At 36.5% G+C, this 19,312-nt stretch overlaps 1 protein-coding gene across 2 annotated transcripts in view; it reads right to left on the minus strand.

The window, feature by feature from the left end:
* The window catches only part of LOC115933254 (ankyrin repeat domain-containing protein 18A), a 145,086-nt gene that overhangs the window by 16,420 nt on the left and 109,354 nt on the right, over window positions 1-19,312 (minus strand). For both annotated transcript variants that reach the window (XM_055378618.2, XM_055378612.2), the window contains exons 9-14: window positions 19,072-19,125; window positions 16,312-16,385; window positions 10,660-11,577; window positions 8,934-9,083; window positions 3,676-3,788; window positions 1,325-1,454 (exon numbers count right to left, since the gene is read on the minus strand). In XM_055378618.2, the coding sequence (XP_055234593.2) occupies window positions 1,325-1,454; window positions 3,676-3,788; window positions 8,934-9,083; window positions 10,660-11,577; window positions 16,312-16,385; window positions 19,072-19,125 (1,439 nt within the window). The remainder of the gene's footprint in view (window positions 1-1,324; window positions 1,455-3,675; window positions 3,789-8,933; window positions 9,084-10,659; window positions 11,578-16,311; window positions 16,386-19,071; window positions 19,126-19,312) is intronic.

Here is a 19,312-nt window from a genome sequence, read left to right on the forward strand (position 1 = left end):
CTTCAAACAATCAAATCTCATCAGATGGGTTTTATTAACTCTTATAATGTGGTTTACTTTCTAAACTGATTCTGGTACAGCATCACAGAGAGAAGAAGCTGAAAAAAATCAAAGTTATTTTACCCCCAAATATATATTTTTTGACATATTTTGAAATGGCTGTTGCAGGGCCAAGAGATTGAAATGGCAGTACAAAGCTGCCTTCTGTGGGGGAATTTGCATCTGTAAGAAGTCTTCATTAATGTAGCCCAATCTCTCCCCTTCTAGGTCTTCCCAGATCTAGGGAAGATTAACTAAGATCCTGATGCATTTCAAGTCTGAAAAGATATATTTACCCTCTATTTTCTCTGAGGGCTGCCAGCTGGGAGGCTTCATCTACATAATAAGAACCTTAACCTCCATAATGACCTTATCTTAATTAAGGCCTTCCTTTATACCTATTTCCAGTTTTAGACAACAGATTTTCTTTATCGTCACCTAAAGAATCCTTAAAACCCACCCATGACTTGTTAGCCCCTCCTTTTTGATGTCCCACTTTTAGGCTGAGCCAATGTATGTCTTTCTCATATTGATTTATGATTTTCCCTACAACTCTGTCTGCTGGAAATGTAGAAAACCAAACTGTAATGTGACTGTCTCATGAAGCATTCTCAAGAGCTCTTGAGATTGGGCAATCCAGGGCCACAGTCACCATACTGGCTCAGAATCAACCTCCTTAGATGTATTTTGGCTGAATTTGGGTTTATCCATCATTAATATTTCTCCAAATTACATAATTTTAATCCCCAAACTGATTTAAAATTACCTTATGTTTAAATATAAATTATTGTATTATAAAGATACATGTATTTGTATGTTCATTGCAGCACTATTCACAATAGCAAAGACATGGAATCAACCCAGATGTCCATCAATGATAGACAGGATAAAAAAATGTGGTGTATATACATCATGGAATACTATGGAGCCATACAAATGAATGAGATCATGCTTTTTGCAGGGACATGGATGAACTCGGAGCTGTTATCCTCAGCAAACCAACGCAGGAACAAAAAACCAAACACTGCATCTTCTCACTTATAAGTGGGAGCTGAATGATGAGAACACATGGACTCAGGGAAGGGAACAACAAACACTGGGCCTTGTTGGGGTCAGGAGGGAGAGCATCAAGATTAATAGCTAATGCCTATGGGGCTTAATACCTAGGTGATGGATTGATACGTGCAGCAAACCATCATGGCACACATTTACCTATGTAACAAACCTGTACCTCTCACACATGTAATCTAGACCTTAAGATAAAATAATAATTTTTTTAAATTACCTTCTGTTTTAGCTTCTTAAACAGAATATCCATTTTCAGTTGGTCTGTATTTAAGTCTCCATGGCAACCGAAGTCTTCATTTGCAAATGCATTTAACATATTTATTGTCATTTCTAGGCATTTCTTATATCTACAGAAATGTAAGAACTAGTAAGTCAAATATTTTTAAGAGTAAATATTTAATAATTGTTTAAACAGATATTATGTTATGGCATATCAAAGAAACAAATCTATAAACTATGATCCTTTCAGTTTCAACTGAACATAGTTTGAAAGCATTCTCTATGAAATTATAATCTTATATAAATAATATGAAGAACAATTTTATGGTATATATAGCAGGTAAAGTGATAATAGCCATACAGTTTTGTTTGTTTGTTTGTTTGTTTTTGAGATGGAACTTCACTCTTGTTGCTCAGGCTGAAGTGTGATGGCGTGATCACGGCTCACTGCAACTTCTGCTTTCTGGGTTCAAGTGATTCTCCTGCCTCAGCCTCCCAAGTAAGCTGGGATTACAGGCATGTGCCACCATGCCTGGCTAATTTTGTATTTTTAGTAGAGATGGGGTTCACCATGTTGGTCAGGCTGGTTTTGAACTCCTGACCTCAAATGATCCACCTGCCTTGGCCTCCCAAATTGCTGGGATTATAGGCATGAGCCACCACACCTGGCCTAACCATACAGTTTTTTATAAATAAACTATTCATATCCATTTTTCTATGCTAAGATGAAATAATGTATTAGTAAATATAAGGCATAACCGAGAGATGAGTAACCAAGGTTTTTAAAAAGTAAAACACATATATGTTTGAAAAAGACACAAAAATACATTTTGATATCCGTTGACCACAGTCTATAAGAAGAAAAAAAAGTACACCCAAAAAGCACAAGGACATTATTCAATGTAGAAAAAGAGAAGAAAACATCTTTAATGTCTGAATTGAGGAGAAAAAGAAAACAGGCAGTTTTAGAAAAAAGGAAAGGTGGAGAGAGATATGTGATGATTTAAAGACTTTGAAGAAGAGATCTAGAGATCTTTACTGACATAATGTCAACAAAATGAAAGATACAAAACCATGTAGAGAAAGACAATGGCAGAAAAATGTTGATTAGAATCAGAAAACCAACTTAAGTGCTCAGTAAATACATGGAAAAGTAGCTGTGTTCAGGGCTTCAAAGACACATTCCATTTTTTAAAAAAAAGTCTGTGATCAAAACATGAATGCTCATTTTACTCTTTTTCTTTAGGTTATACTTTTTTATATATAAAATTTATTTCTGTAAAACAGAAGTTTAATAAGATGTATACTTCATGTATACAATGGAGGTACCCATGTAAAATGAGTAAATTTCCATGATATGTGTTATATCTAAAAGAAAAACAAACAAGCAGAAACAAAATACAAGCTATATATCAGGATAAATTTTGATGTTAAAGAAGGACACAAATAGGTCTTTAAAAAATTTGAATGCAGCAGAGAAGAATATTACAAAAGGAAGAAAAGATGACCAAATACAGCAAAAATATCTTCAGATATAAAAATTCAAACTAGATAATGAAAAGTGCACTTGACATTACATGTCCAAAGCATTGTCATTATTGTTTTCAAAATCATTAAAGAATATGTTGCTAAGCGCAGTGGCTCATGCCAACTTTGGGAGGCTGAGGCAGGTGGATCATGAGGTCAGAAGTTCGAGACCAGCCTGACCAACACAGTGAAACCCCATCTCTACTAAAAATACAAAAATACAGGTGTGCAGGGTGGTGCACACGTGTAATCATAGCTACTCAGGAGGCTGAGGCAAGAGAATCACTTGAACCCAGGTGGCAGAGGTTGCAGTGAGCCGAGACCTCGTCATTGCACTCCAGCCTGGGTGACAGAGCCAGACTCTGTCTCAAAAGATAAATAAATAAATAAATAAAAATAGGCGTAATGTTTTGGCATTCAAAAAAATTTCAGATTGTGTTTTTTTCACATATTTTTAATATAAATTTTTTCATCCCAACCTCACCCCAGCAGCTCAGCTGACTCCCACCCCATTTCTCCCCTTCCATTGGACTCTATGACACATGGTCGCATCCAGAGATCTATTTTTCATCACTTATTGTGTTTTTATACTGAAATTTGATTTTTTTAATAATTCCAACAAAAAAGTCCAAGGGTCATGGACTCCTGCTCACATGCCTATAAAGTTGTGTTGTGAGTTTCTGAAATACATTTTAAGACAGAATTCATTTAATTATGAAAATGAAGACATAAAATGAATTTGTATCAAAATTTTAGTCAAGTAAAGTTAGAGTTAAATCAATTACTAAATGGTTAAAATGTTCTACAATATGAAAACCATACCCAGTTGCCTCTTCTTCTAATTCACGATTTTTCTTTCTTATTTGATCCGCAGTATAGTTCAGTAATGATATTAATTCAAAAAGTTTTCTGAATTCTTCATGTTTTTCTTCAGGCTTGAAAAAAAGTGTTTAAAATTATTTTTGTAAAATCTAGAGACCCTCTTCTATCTTAAAAATATTATTTCTCATAAGTTGATGAATAATAATATGTATTTAGGCGGTTGTATAAAGTGCATTTTACAAAACTGATGCCAATAACGAGATTTCAAAACTAGTCATTTTCTTAAAACAGCTAAAAAAGATTCACACTTTCATCATTACCTTTTCTGAAATTTAAACTGCCAAAAATGTTTGTTAAAAATGAGAGTTTTTACACATAAAGTACTAAGGGTTAGTAAGATACATTAAGAGTAGTTATATTTACATTTTAGTTTTTAAAGATGCTCTAGAAACATTGTCATTAATAGTTTAAGATATTCCAAGTTAAATTACATCTTACTAAGATGATTTTTAGAAAACTCTTATCTAGTTCCCATTACATTTTTTATCCTCATCTATCTTCAGGCTGAGCTAAATACTGTCATTCTCTGTAAGTATTCACCTGTAGGTTTCAGTTTTTCCCTATTAACCATTTCTCTTTAAACAAAGTTTATTTTTTCTATAATACACAAATAATAACTTTTGTCTACTTTTTGTGGCTTTTCTATTATCCTGTTTCTCCCCTTCCATTGGACTCTATGACACAGGGTCTCATCCAGAGATCTATTTTTCATCACTTATTGTGGTTTTATATTGAAACTTGAGATAAACCAGTGCATGGCTCTTTAGAGCAAAACCTAGGTAACAGACATCTGGGTTGCTTGGCAAAGGTCATGTGTAATCCTAAGTTATGAACCTGTCACAATTTAATTAATTGTTCTGCCTCTGTATCCGTGCTTTCACACCACTGTAACTGTAAGCCTGCTTCAAGCTAGCCCACCCCATTTTTGAAGTGTGTATAAAAGTCAAGTGCTGTCTTTGTTCTGGGCCCAGTTTGTCAGATGTTGAGTCCGCTGGGTCTGAGGACACTCGATAAAGATATCCTCCTGTGTACACCCCAAGGTCTCTCTCTGGTCCTCCTGGTTCTGCAACACCACCTCACCCAGCTAATTGTTTGTATTTTTAGCAGAGATGGTGTTTCACAATGTTGGCCACGCTGGTATCGAACTCCTTACCACATGATCTGCCCTCCTCGGCCTCCCAAAGTGCTGGAATTACAGGCGTGAGCCACCATGCCTGGCTGCTACTCCTCTTTTCAAATTCTCTCAGAACTCCTAATATCTCAAAACGGTAACCTGGATTCCCTAATATAAATTTCCAGCTGTGACCTTTTTACTGAGGCCTCTTCCCTCTAGTACACATGTTATAGACAATATTCTCAACCACACACTTATACATTTGCTACCTGGTGCAGATTACATTTGTAGATAGTGAATCTTGTCTATTTTATGTTGATTCTTATGGATGTTACTTTGAGTACACTGTTATTTTCTAATCTTGAAGGGGGGCTGTCTCACCCTTAGGATATTCACCAGTATACTTTGCTTTGTTCTTTCTTTTTCTTTCTTTCTTTCTTTCTTTCTTTCTCTCTTTCTTTCTTTCTTTCTTTTTCCTTCTTTCTTTCTCTCTTTCTTTCTCTCTCTCTCTCTCTCCTCTCTCTTCTTTTTTGGACCAGTATATTTTGTCCGTTTTTTCTTTTTCTTTTTCTTATTTATTTATTTATTTATTTTTGAGATGGAGTCACACTCTGTCATCCAGGCTAGAGTGCAGTGGTGCCATGTCGGCTCACTGCAACTTCCACCTCCTGGGTTCAAGTGATTCTCCTGCCTCAGCCTCCCAAGTAGCTGGGGCTACAGTTGCACACCACCAGCTAATTTTTGTATTTTTAGTAGAGACAGGGTTTCACCATGTTGGCCAGGCTCTTCTTGTACTTCTGACCTCAGGTAATCCACCCACCTCAGCCTCCCAAAGTGTTGGGATTACAGATGTGAGCCACGGCGCCCAGCCCTTTTTTCTTTTATAATGAAAACTTTCCCATGAGAAACAGATTATCAATTGTTTGCCTTTGTTTTCTTTTAAAGAATTTCCTTTTCCATAGAGATATGGCATGATGAACATCTTGTTCTAAAGTTTCTTTTGGGGGACACTCAACTATGTCATTGGGAAGCTCCAGTCAAGTAGAGATCTCCCTTCTTCCTGATCGAGATTCTTCATCTCAGAATGGTGTCCACCAAATGTCTTAATCCAGGTAGTCCCCTGCTTAGGAATTCATGAAATAAGAACCTTCTGGAGAAGTTAGAGGCTATTGATTGAGATGATTTAAAGTTGCCGCTTATTATATGTTTTACTCCCAAGGTAGACATCAAAGTGGCTAATAATTCTATGCCTGATGTCTAACTCAATTCTATGGGAATCTATACAAAACGTTTTATTTATGAGACAGAGCTTGCTCTGTTACCCAGGCTGGAGTGCAGTGGCTTGATCACCGCTCACTGCAGCCTTGATATTCTGAGCTCAAGCAACCCTCCTACCACATCCTCCAACGTAGCTGGGATTACAGGCATGCACCACCATGCCCCAGCTGTTTAATTTTTTTTTTTTTTTTTTGTAGAGTCAGGGTCTCACTTATATTGCTCTGGCTGGTATCAAATTCCTGGGCTCAAGCACTGTTCTTGCCTCAGCTTCCCCAAGTGCTAGAATTACTGGCATGAGCCACCTCACCAACCAGGTGTTCCATGGAATGGTTTGAGAGGCAGTTCTACACAGAAGCCAGAAGGGCTGGGTCTGAATTCCAGATCTACCAGATACTAGCCGTGCGACCTTGAGCAAATTAATTTTCTGTGTCTCCAGTTCTTTATCTATGAAATGGAGAGAATAATACCATCTACTTCACTGGGATGTTGGGAAGCTTAAACCAGGGAGTGACATGAAGCACTTAGAAGAGTATGTGGTGCATGGTGAACTACAGGTAAGATTTGCTTAGAAGCACTTAGAAGAGTACATGTACATAGTGAGCTACAGACAATATTTGCTATTAGCATGATAATTTTCACTGTTTTTTATCTCTTGACCATTGTATGTGTTAGGGAGGTGGCATTCCAATGGAAGTGGCCTCCTATAGATGCACTGAATCATTCTTCACACCACTGAAAGTGGCAGCAAATGGGGAGTGTATCATTTATAGCTTACTCTTCTCTCTGTGTGACTCAGTGGGCAACAGTCATGTATGTACTACAATGGAAACAGCACCTCCTGGATTGAGTAGTACATAACCGACATGACCAGCAGAGACAGGCTGAGCCACGGAGCTGAAAACCCTGGACTCTATTGCTAAATCAAGTCTTCTGAATCAATTCCCTCCCAGCAGCTGTTGCTGTGGCACTGCCTTCACGAGTACTCTGCTGAGTGCTCGGATTAAGGAGCTGTGCTGTCCTTCATCAGACAAGCTGCAGCCAGAACTATTCAGCTGACAAACTGGTAACCATCCAGAAATACAGTTTTGGCTACATAGTGAAGGAAGGCAAATTTAGATTCTTTTTTCATACTGAGAAAAAGATGAGCATTTGATTGAACAATTCTCCTCTATTAGACTAATTGGTTTTAATTTCATATTTAATTGCTAAAAATACACTTAGAATAAAAGATTTACTGTGTTAATGTCTCAAAGAAGTAATTGGTAGGGTATATTTTGTTCTATGCTGAAAGTTGCCAAGCTAATATTTTCAATTTATACAAGGATAGGTGACATTCATGTCATATATTATTTTCCCTTTAAGCAAATTTATGTTAAGACAAAATTATCTTCCATTAAAAATTAAAAGCCATGTCAAATTAAGGGCTAAGTTGTTCTGCAGACTGGGCAATAAGTGCTGAGATGTAAGGTCAGTGAGAGAACAGTCAGAGAAAGCTTCAAGAAGAGGAAATTGCCTGCCAGGTCTGAATGAATGAGGCTAGATGAGCAGGAACTGAGAAGGCAGGAAAGACAGCATGGGTAAAACTGGTGCTGACATCTGCCCAATTAACTCTGAGGATAGAGTCCAATGGCAGGGAAATAAAAACATATGTCCATACAATAACCTGTAAATGAATGTTCGCAACAGCTGTTTTCATAATAGCCAAAAAGTGGAAACAACCTAAAGGTCCATCAGCTGATGAATGAATGGAAAACTGGTGTAGCTATGAAATAGACTATTATTTGACAATAAGAAGGAATAAACTACTGATATGTGCTATGACATGGATAAAATTCTGAAAACATTCTGTTAAGTGAAAGAGCCAGTCAGAAAGGACTTCATATTGTATGACTCTATGTATTTAAATATGCAGACCATGCAAATATGTGGAGACAAAAGTGGATGGTGGTTGCCTACAACTGGGGTAGGTGGAGAGACATGGAGTGGGGTTGCAGTCATGGCTAAGAGATGTAGGGTTGCTTTTCAGAGTGGTGAAAATGTTCTAGCATTGATTATGCTGATGACCACGCAGCACTGTGAATATACTAACAGACACTGAGTTGTACATTTTAAATGGTTGAACTGTCTGACATGTGAATTATCTCTCAGAGAAACTGTTTTTAAAATCCCATGGTAGGATCCAGATAATTTTCTGAGCTCTCTATTTTGGATGTACATACTCTATTAGATCTGAGTATTTCTACGCCATTACAGTATATTTTAAATGAAAGGAAGATGAAGGCAATGCCTAACTTTTCAAGTAGTTTGTAAATTAACCTAAAACATGTGCATTTCAAAGAACAGTATGATGGCCTTTCTGTACAAGTTAACCTAGAATCCAAGAAATGAATACGCACAGCTGCTGTGTCCATTCACAAAAGTGAAGAAATAAGACAACTTGCTGGAATATTCCATTAAACATTCTCTTCTGACTTAATCTGGCTTGCCTCACCAAGGAGTTAAGGAAATTATCTAAAAATACTGTTTAACAGGAAAAAAGTCAATTTTCTACGAGGAATGATGTATTATTCTCAACTTTCCCAAGAGTAGATATTATAAGAGAAAACATATGCAACTATTATTTCAAAATGGCAGAACAAGAGCCAGAGTTGAAGAAGTAAGTACGTTATAAAGATAATAAAATGGTAATGATCAATTATAATGAAAATACAAAATCAAGCTGTCCACTGAAATTAGTATCCTAAGACACTTTATATTATTCAACCAGCTACATATTAACTGTCTACATGTTAAATTCCATACATACTTGAATTTCTACTTGAAATAATTTCTTCTTTGAAGTCCACGTCTCATCCAAATTAATATGACAATGTGATGTACCTTCCAGTGGAGACTCTGATATTGAAATTTTTTTAAGGTGATCGACCAGTTCTTCTTGACATTCTCTCACAATCACCTGACAAAATATTTTTGTTACCAATTTTATAAAGTGCCTTATTATTAAATTATGTTAATATTTAACTCTAGCATACATACTTTGAAAATTATTACCACACACACAGATTCACTTTCTTTTCCTCATATGTACGCTTTCTTCTTTATTACTGAATTCAGTGAGGGACATAGAAGGTGTTATATTCCTGCCAAATTGGTATTCTCTTACATGACAGATTGATCCAGCCCGCTATTCATTCACCTTAGACCCTCAACTCAACCTGAGTTCCTCACATATTCAGTCGCCTGTTGAAATCTTTCCAACGGATTCCTACCACAGAATAAAAGTAAAATTCCAACAGCCTTCAAGGCCCTAGGTAACATGGCCTCTACCTCCCTCCCTGACCTCAGCTCTTACAACTCTGTCCCATACAAACTTCAATCCCACTCTCCGTGAACTCTGCCACCCCTCATTAGTCTGAAAATGGGGATCCAATGTCAAACTCATAAATCACAGACAGCTAAAAGTATCTTTGTACTGGAAAGAATTATATCCAAATGATAGTCATTGAGACTTAAAATGTAAATTATGAGCTAATTACTCATAAAAATATTCACAGTAAATTATAAATACCTGCCAGTGGAAATCAAATATTTTTTTTTGCTAAAATTTACCACATTTATTCCAAATTGTGATTTTATAACAAGCAGAAGTCTTTAAAATACTAAGTGGTCAGAAAAATACATAATGTGAGACTGACATATTTTCAGACTTAAGTCACGTTGGTATGAATCAAAACAAAGTTATACCAACTAAAATACATAAAAGAGAGAGCCACTGAAGGAAAAGCATCACAAGACACAGCAACACACTTCAGTTCATCTGGAAAATCTAGAATGAAGTGTCAAAGCGGCTCACTTAATTGAATCTGAATTTCAAAATATGCATTTCAGGTACAAGCATTTCCACTTACCTGCTTCATTATGCTCTTAAAATGCGGCAACATGAAGACGTTACATTTCTTATTTCAGTAGTCTAAGACTGCACACCTTATCAGCATTGCTCTGCATCTACTAACATTTCATAGGTGACATAATGTCTTTACTCAAAGGAAAGCATCTGTCAGCTCTACCTTTTATCTCCTGGAAACAAAGTATGTTTCCAAGCTGATACAGTAAACACTTTTTTGGTTTACTAAAACAGCTTCGTTGAAATATGATTTTTATTCAAACAGCTTTGTTGAAATATGATTTATAGAATTTATCTGTTTTAACAAACAGTTCAAAGATTTTTAGTAAATTTACTGTGTTGTGCAACCATCTCTACAATCCAACTTTAGAACATTTTCATCACTCCAGGACAATCCCTAATGCCCATTAGCAGTCACGACCTGCTTCCAGCCCCAGGCCTACACAAACATTAATCATCTTTCTGTCCCTATACATGTATTTCCTGGATGATTCATGTAAATGGAATTATACAGAATGGTAAACACATTTTCATCTATTTATTTTTATATTGAACTAGGTTCAACATATAGCCACAATGAAATGTTTAAATTTTCTTTCCAGAAGGTTATAGTTTTCTTCATACTTACTTCTCTTTCTGCTTTTTCTTTTTCATACTGAATCAGTTTTTCTTTTAAATAATTATATTCATTCATTAACTCCTTATTTCTTTCTTCTAGAAGATCTTCCTTTCCATTCTCAAGACAGTCTCTGTGGATATTAATGACTATCTCTTTATTATTGCCTTCCTTACGAGCATCCTCTAGTTGTCGTTCAAGTAAGAGATTTTCAAGTTCTTGTTGACGTATTCTCTCCTCTAAAGAGTTCTGCTTTCCAATGGATTGACTTTCTTTAGCTTCCCCATTTGGATGCATCTGCTTCATTTCCTTTATTCGATGCTGCGCTTGCTTTAGGTCCAGCTGTACACTTCCTAAAGCCAATGTCTTTTCCCTGAGAGCATCTCTTGTCTCACGGAGCTTACCTTTTAAGGTATTGAACTTCACCCGAGCTTTATGGACCTGTTCAGTAAGCAACTCATTCTTATCTGTTAGTTGAGAAATACTAGAATCCATTTTTTCATGTCTAGAAACATCATCTGCTCGCCATAAAACTAGTTCTAGGTCTTTTCTTTCCACAATTTCATTGTACTCATTTATAGCAGTGGCCAGGCTAGAATGGAGGGATTCAATTTCAGCTTCTAGTCTTTCTTTGTTGTGTTTTTCCTTCTCCAATTCTGAATTCAGCCTTGCATTCTCAGCTTTCAGATCATTAAGCTGTTGCGAATACCGGGCCACTTTTTTTGTTATCATTTCTTCATTGAGTCTTACACTCTTTTCAAAGTTAGCATTTATTTCTGTAATGCTTTTAATTTCCTGAATATATTTCTTTTCCTTTCTGAGACTGTCATTTTTTATTGCATATAATTCCTCTTTGAGCATGGCAATGTCTCTCTTCAACATAAAATTTCCATACATCGCATCCTTCTTTTTTCCATAACTTTGAGAATCCTAAATAAAACAAAACAAATTTTTAGTTAGCACTCAATAAAATAATCTATGATGGTTATTTCTGAAGTGAAAGAGCAACCTATACATTCATGCAATTAAAAGTTGCTGTAAGTGGATATCCAACTGGAGAAAAAGCTGAAGCAAAACATTGAACCTTAGAGAACATACATTTCAAAAATTCAAAAATATATTTGAAGTCAATGAATCCATAAAATACACACACACACACACTCTAGAGAATTTTTAAGAATATCAGAATTGGAAAAGCCTTTCTCTGAATTACAACAAACTCAAAGCATAAAGTTGTTAAAAAATTTGACTAAATTAAAATCTTGGAAAAAGGAAATTGCATTTATACTCTGATATCTAACCCAGACACCACCCTATAGTAAGAGCTTTACCTCCACATCTATTTGGACAGATAAAATCTCTCAAAGTTTTAAAAGCTCTGTTTCCCTGATCATATTCTATTGTGATTTGACTCAACATTTTTTAGTTCTAAGAATTCCATTTACTAAATCATAAATCTAGACATTGTACTAAGCACTTCTACATACGTACATTGATGAACTTATTTAGTTATCACAATCCTTAAAAAAGACAGGTTAAAAATATAAGCAAGCTGCAGGATTTTCCTCAGGGCTTCTGACTCTACTTCTAGTTCTCCGTCAGATCACAGTTACCTCTGTGGTGTAAATATATCAACACAAAAACAGAGAAACAAAAAGACACAGGCATAAAGTGTGTCTTCTGCCGTTGTCACCTGGATTCTCCATGAAATAGCCAGATTGAGAGGATGTGACCTTGTGGGGCTTCAGAAACAGAAAAGAAGCTTTCCCTTTCTGCACTAAGATATTCTTTTCCCCACTGCCTTTTCTCCTTATTTTTTCATTTGGTTCCTGGGATATCAAAAAAGTGAAGGTGCTCACTGAAATAGAGGAACCAAAGTTTGCCACAACACAAGGAGCCGAGTGAAACTGCTGAGTTTCTAGTGTGGAATCCTGGAAAATGAGATGTTCCTAAAATGTACATTCAATCACCACAGAAGTTTATAGCTGGAAGATACACAGTATAGCTGTCCACTCTAGCCCCATTATCTACTTGATAATGGAAGTAAAACCAAGAAATATTAAGTAACTCGCCCAAAGCTCCTAAGGTGGCATTGCCTAGCATTTCGTGGCACCAAAAGGGAAGATACAGTTACATATTGCTGAATTACATCAATTACAAGATAAATACATCAAATTCATCAAAAAAATTAAAAGTGTGACTATGGCAAAACAATTTAATGGCTCAGAGGGTGGTGGGAGGCCTCATCTGCTTTTACTTTGAAAGAAGAAAATCTCTAGATTTTTGTCTATCTTTAGAACATAATGTACAGGACTCAGCCTTCTACTATAGAGTCAAATGCTAAATTTTTGGCTGAGGAGTTACGCTACTTATATGATAAAATCATACATGTCAAAACCTACCATATTTTATTAAACAACATCATGTAAAAGTCTGATTCAGCAGAAACATTGGAGAGTGGTGATTTTCTTAAATATGTGAAAGTATGTGTATTTGTTTCCAAAAACATTTAAAGTGGCCATGATGGAATTATAAGTTTAAACAGTTTGAGTCAAACAGATAAACTTGCATGCATGAAAGCACATTAAACAGACTGGTTTGGCTGGGAATATTGGTTGCTACTCTCAAGGTCAGATACATTTTCATGTGCCTTCTCAGTCATTGCTTCCCTCCCACTGTATTACCATTTTATCACTTAAATAAATGTAATCCATATTTACATTTTTTCTATATGTATAGAATATAGAAAAAAGAATCTAGACATTATTTCTTTAGCAATTTCCCTTATGCTTATCCGGTTCAGAAGGTCACATGGTATATGGCTAAATAATTTTCCCAGCCCATATGCCACTTGGAAAACTCACAGTGAGACTTAGGTTGATGAATGAACAAAGATTATGAGAATGTTTTCCAGAACCGTCATTTAGACAGCAGCACTAATCTACTTTGACACATAATTACACATTTAGATAACCCCACTGTAACTATACACATGAGATTTTCTTGAGTAGAAAACCAGAACGGATCAGATAACTTATAATAAGAGAAGCAGCAAGGGAACCTCTTTTATAGTTGAACTTTTTTTCTTCAAAGCCAGGAACTCTACTTATAGCAAGCCTATGTCATTCTTAAGCCTTTGCATATCTTGCTGTAAGTCTTCTTCTAGACATGCTTTTGATGTTCTGCCACTATGTGGTGGAGAATAACTCACATTTTCTAATTCAGGTTTCATGCTTTTATAGATATTAGCAGTGGGACTGTCATATGTGGGTCCCTGAAACACACTTGCCAAACACCTTCTAAGCTTTAGAAGAGCTTCTAAGTTCCATATGGCTTGTGGAACAAGCGCTGTATTGGTTTTTGGCTTTTTAAGTGTCTGCAGTAGCAGAAATACTGTAGCTTTCTATTCGTATCACATGCTTCCATTCTTTGGAGTGAGCAAACCACAAATCAAAAAGACTTTTTGGATCTACAGACTGAGGCCAATGTCTAATGACTAATTTCCAATCTGTGGTATTTTGGGTTATATTTTCTCGTATTTGCATATCAAACTCTTGGTCTTTTTTCATTTCAGCCATAACTACTGGGTTCCTTAATTTTTCAATTTCTGTATCATTACAATAATTCTCTTTCTTCTTCATCTCTGTGAGAAACAGGCTACATGTCTGGTTTGTTATAATTTTTACAGTCTGATCTATTTTCATTTGAATAAAGCTTAGAAGATGACTGGCAAGTGTGTTGGAGGGACCCAGAGTATAAATGCAATGAAAAGACCTGAGTGAGATGGGCTCCTGTTCAGCCAATGCCTGGAATAGCACAGAGTTAGACACTCCAGGTGCATCTGCTTCCTCACCATCAGGGATAGGATTCATCAGATTACGGGGAACTCCCTTTAAGTTTGTCCCTCTTTAGAGTTACAATGTAAGAGCTCTTCCTCAGGACAAACAGTAATTCTGGATTTTTCAAAACTTTCACCAATCTTCAGTTGAACTTTTTTGTAATGATTTTTTTTTTTTTTTTTTTGAGATGGACTTTCACTCTTGTTGCCCAGGCTGGAGTGCAATGGCATGATCTTGGCTCAACACAACCTCTGCCTCCCAGGTTCAAGCAATTCTCCTGCCTCAGCCTCCCGAGTAGCTGGGATTACAGGCATGCGCCACCACACCCAGCTAATTTTGTATTTTTAGTAGAGATGGGGTTTCTCCATGTTGGTCAGGCTGGTCTCGAACTGCTGACCTCAGATGATCTGCCTGCCTGAGCCTCCCAAAGTGCTGGGATTACAGGTGTGAGCTACCATGCCCAGAATTGTAATGAATTTTAAAGGAAGTCCTGAATATACAGATATATCCTCTTTATTACAATTCTTACTCAGTTCTGGTTCTTGATACATTTTTTTGCAGGTGCAAAAGTGGAAAATTAATTTGCTTCTTTTGTTTCTCGAATGTCTTTTCTGACAGGGTGCATGTTTTAAAATTAACTTTATTCTAAATTGTTTCTCAGATGTCTTTTCTGACAGCGTGTGTGTTTTAAAATTAACTTTATTCTAAATTAAGTATGAACAAAGAAAAAATAGAAAATAATTAAAACTGAACTGTGAAACTTAATCTATGTTTTACTACTCCTAAGTTGCTGGATTATAACTAAGAAGTAAAAATAATTTCCCTTGGCTTAATATAGGGGAAAAACGTGAACCAGGAAGCTTAACTCTCACTGTTTCTTTGGAGTAAACTTAATTCATTATCAATTAAATCTGACAGAAATAGGTTCACAGATGATATGTAGTATCTAAAGACTTTCTCTCTTGAAAAGATTTTTACCTCAGCATACCCTAAATAGTGAACCCCTACAGTGAATTCATATTTCTAGGATTAATTAAAGAGTAGGCAAATGCTAAATTATTAGAAGCCAAAATGAATACCAATCAGAAAGGGAAGAAAACTTTTAGATTCTACTTCAAATGCTATACTGTAATATGCTAGTGTTATCTAGATAGGTTATCTGCTTATATCCAGGTCTGATATATTCTAAGCTCCACTAGTGACAGTGCTTTACAAATTTTAATAGCATTTTCTACTTATGTTAAAACAAGAAAGTTATTGTTTGCACCCTGACACCAAAGTCCCATTCTGGAAAGCATAATTCTCTCAATAGGCAGTTGGATTGCTTTTATGACCCCATCTTCTCCCTGAACATAGACACTGAAGGCAACCAGAAACCAAAAAACAGAAGAAGTCTTTAACCTCAGCACTGGTGACTGGCAACATAAAATTGCAGTTTGAAGCACTGGGAATGATGACTCCTTTCACATGAGGTGAACTCAGTGGCCATCACCGTTCACTTGCTCATCATTTCTCTTGCTTAGCAATACAACTCAATTTTTGATGTTACCTTCTTTATCATGAAGAAGATTATAAAAATAAAAGAGCAAAGAGAGTTCTGGAAATTTCTGGCCCCAATTCCAAGGGTACAGATAGCTATGAGTTACTATAGACTATAAGAATATTTTACATTTTATAACAGGCTAAAATATTTTAAAATTCAACATGAAATTATGCTCTGTTGGATTCTAAAAGGATAGTCTAAAAGGTCACTTCATTTGGACTATGCTATGTTATTAAAGAAAAACAAACCAACATTAAACCAGAAATTTAAATTGTTACATACCTGTGGCTGTTTATTTTCACTTCTTTCGAGCCTTTCTTGCTTTTCCTCTGAAGCCACTTTTAGGTTGTGTTCTGCTGACAAATCCATATGTTTAGTTAAAATGAATGACTTAAAGACTATAATCTTTATAAAAATTGATACAGAACAACACACACTTTTCTTTTATAAATTGAGAGTTTAAATGAAGCTTAATGTTTATTGGAATATTTACATTTTTAAGAAACATTTCTAATTATCTAAAACTTTAACAAACCACTTGGGGAGACACTAGATATCAGCAGGTTCAAGCCATGCAAAAGTCTCAGGGTCACCCAAAAATTATTCCACCCAATATAAAAAAAAACTACTGGAAACAAAACAAAATTTAAAAATACAGTAAAAACATATAAAGTAACACTTTACTATTCTCTGCTTCATAATAGTATCTTTTTAACAACATGCTAAGCATGTTATTTACTAATAATTTGCAAAATTTTTGTTACTGTTATACCTTTATAGTGTACACCCTGTTTTTTACATCTGAAATATTTTCCTCTACAATTCTGAGGAATTTATTTTTGTGTTTTAAGACTCAGAATGTAGGCTGGGCACGTAGCTCACACCTGTAATCCCAGCACTTTGGAAGGCCCAGGTGGGATAACTGCTTGAAGCCAGGAGTTTAAGACCAGCCCAGAGACCATAGTGAAACCCTGACTCTATAGAAAATTTGCCAGGCATAGTGGTCTGTGCCTATAGTCCCAGGTACTTAAGAGGTTGAGGCAAGAGGATCCCTTAAGCCCAGGAGTTTCAGTTTGCAGTGAGTCTCGATCACGCAATTGCACTCCACCCTGGGTGTCAGAGTAAAAACTTGTTTCCAAAAACAGAAAAAAAAAAAAAAAGGAAAAAAGGCTCAAAATTCTATGTGAAGTCCTCCCTGAATCTGGCTATCTTCTCCACGTACACAGGTGTCTCCTTTCTTGGGGCTCCCTTAGTACTTTTTGAATTTTTCTAGTGTCACTTCACCATCTGAGCTGCACATCAGGTCTTTGCATGTCTATCCCCTTTGTTGCTAGACTGTAGCAATCATCTTTGTGTAGACAGTCTTTGTTTTACTAAATATTTATTGAGTTCCTGCTAAGTGGTAGGCACAGGTGTTTAAAGAATGAGAATAAAAGTTGTCAGGGATGGCTTTTCTAGAGATCATGCCTGAGCTGAGACTTAGACAGTGAGATTCACCAGATTAAAAGAGGCAGAGGGCAGGAAAGATAGCACATGCCAGGCAGCGGCAAGAGAGGGAGAGAAGCCTCCCAGAGCGTATGTTTTTGTTTACATGAGAAGGATGGTGACAGGAGCATCACCAGCAGCTCAGTAATGCCAGAAAAAGGGGCAGAAAGAGAAAGGGCTGCAGATGGAGATTTGGGCAGAAGCCAGTTTCTGAAAGCCTTACGTAAACCAACTATTATTGTCATTTCTTAAATTTTTTAAAAAAGCAAAACAAATTAGAAAAGCATAATTCCTCACACCAGTTAGAATGGCAATCATTAAAAAGTCAGGAAACAACAGGTGCTGGAGAGGATGTGGAGAAATAGGAACACTTTTACACTGTTGGTGGGACTGTAAACTAGTTCAACCATTGTGGAAGTCAGTGTGGCGATTCCTCAGGGATCTAGAACTGGAAATACCATTTGACCCAGCCATCCCATTACTGGGTATATACCCAAAGGACTATAAATCATGCTGCTATAAAGACACATGCACACGTATGTTTATTGCGGCCTTATTCACAATAGCAAAGACTTGGAACCAACCTAAATGTCCAACAATGATAGACTGGATTAAGAAAATGTGGCACATATACACCATGGAATACTATGCAGCCATAAAAAATGATGAGTTCATGTCCTTTGTAGGGACATGGATGAAATTGGAAATCATCATTCTCAGTAAACTATCGCAAGAACAAAAAACCAAACACCGCATATTCTCACTCATGGGTGGGAATTGAACAATAAGATCACATGGACACAGGAAGGGGAATATCACACTCTGGGGACTGTGGTGGGGTGGGGGGAGGGGGGAGGGATAGCATTGGGAGATATACCTAATGCTAGATGACGAGTTAGTGGGTGCAGCGCACCAGCATGGCACATATATACATATGTAACTAATCTGCACATTGTGCACATGTACCCTAAAACTTAAAGTATAATAAAAAATTTAAAAAAATAAAAAAAAGAAAAGCATAATTCCAAGAAAAACACCAACATTTTATTTTATTGTGTCTTATCTTATTTGACTTGAATTTTCTGAGAGATGGGGTCTCACTCTGCCACCCAGGCTACAGTATAATGTTGCTATCACAGCTAACTGCAGGCTCAAAGTTCTAGGCTGAAGTAATTCTCCTGCTTCGGCCTCCCAGGTAGCTGGAATTACAGGTGCAGAACACCACACCCAGTTACAGTTTTTGAAAAAATAGTCACGGGGTCTGGCGATGTTGCCCAGGCTGCTGGACCTCCAAGCCTCAAGGGATGCTTCTATCTCAGCCTCCAACACTGACTCATTACAGGCAGGAGCCACCGTCCCCAGCAACACCAATATTTCCAAATGAATAAACTGGAGCTCCATCATTTTATTTTATCATGGATGGGTGAAAACCTTGTAATAGACTGATGTACTCCATGGATTTGTGACAAGGAAACTATACTATTAACTACGGCTGAAGCTTCCCTTGTCTCCCAGTCTCTTTGCATGGTTAAGAGTAGAGATACTCAAGTGTCTTACCTTTTGCACGTTCTTTTCTTTTTTTCAAATTTGCAGGCTTCATAGCTGCTGTTTCTGTCAAACATGCAAACTTGTTAGATATTCCTTCTGGAAAACATCATCCCTCTGCCTCCTTACCTGGCAAAGTTTCACTTACTCTGCATGCTTACCCTAAATCCTACCCATTTTTTTAGAAGCTTGCACTCATCACCGCAAATTTAAAAGTGAATGGCATCTAATGAACATACTAAATACACAGTAA

Source organism: Gorilla gorilla, chromosome 12 (assembly GCF_029281585.2).
Source record: "Gorilla gorilla gorilla isolate KB3781 chromosome 12, NHGRI_mGorGor1-v2.1_pri, whole genome shotgun sequence".
Lineage (NCBI taxonomy): Eukaryota > Metazoa > Chordata > Mammalia > Primates > Hominidae > Gorilla > Gorilla gorilla.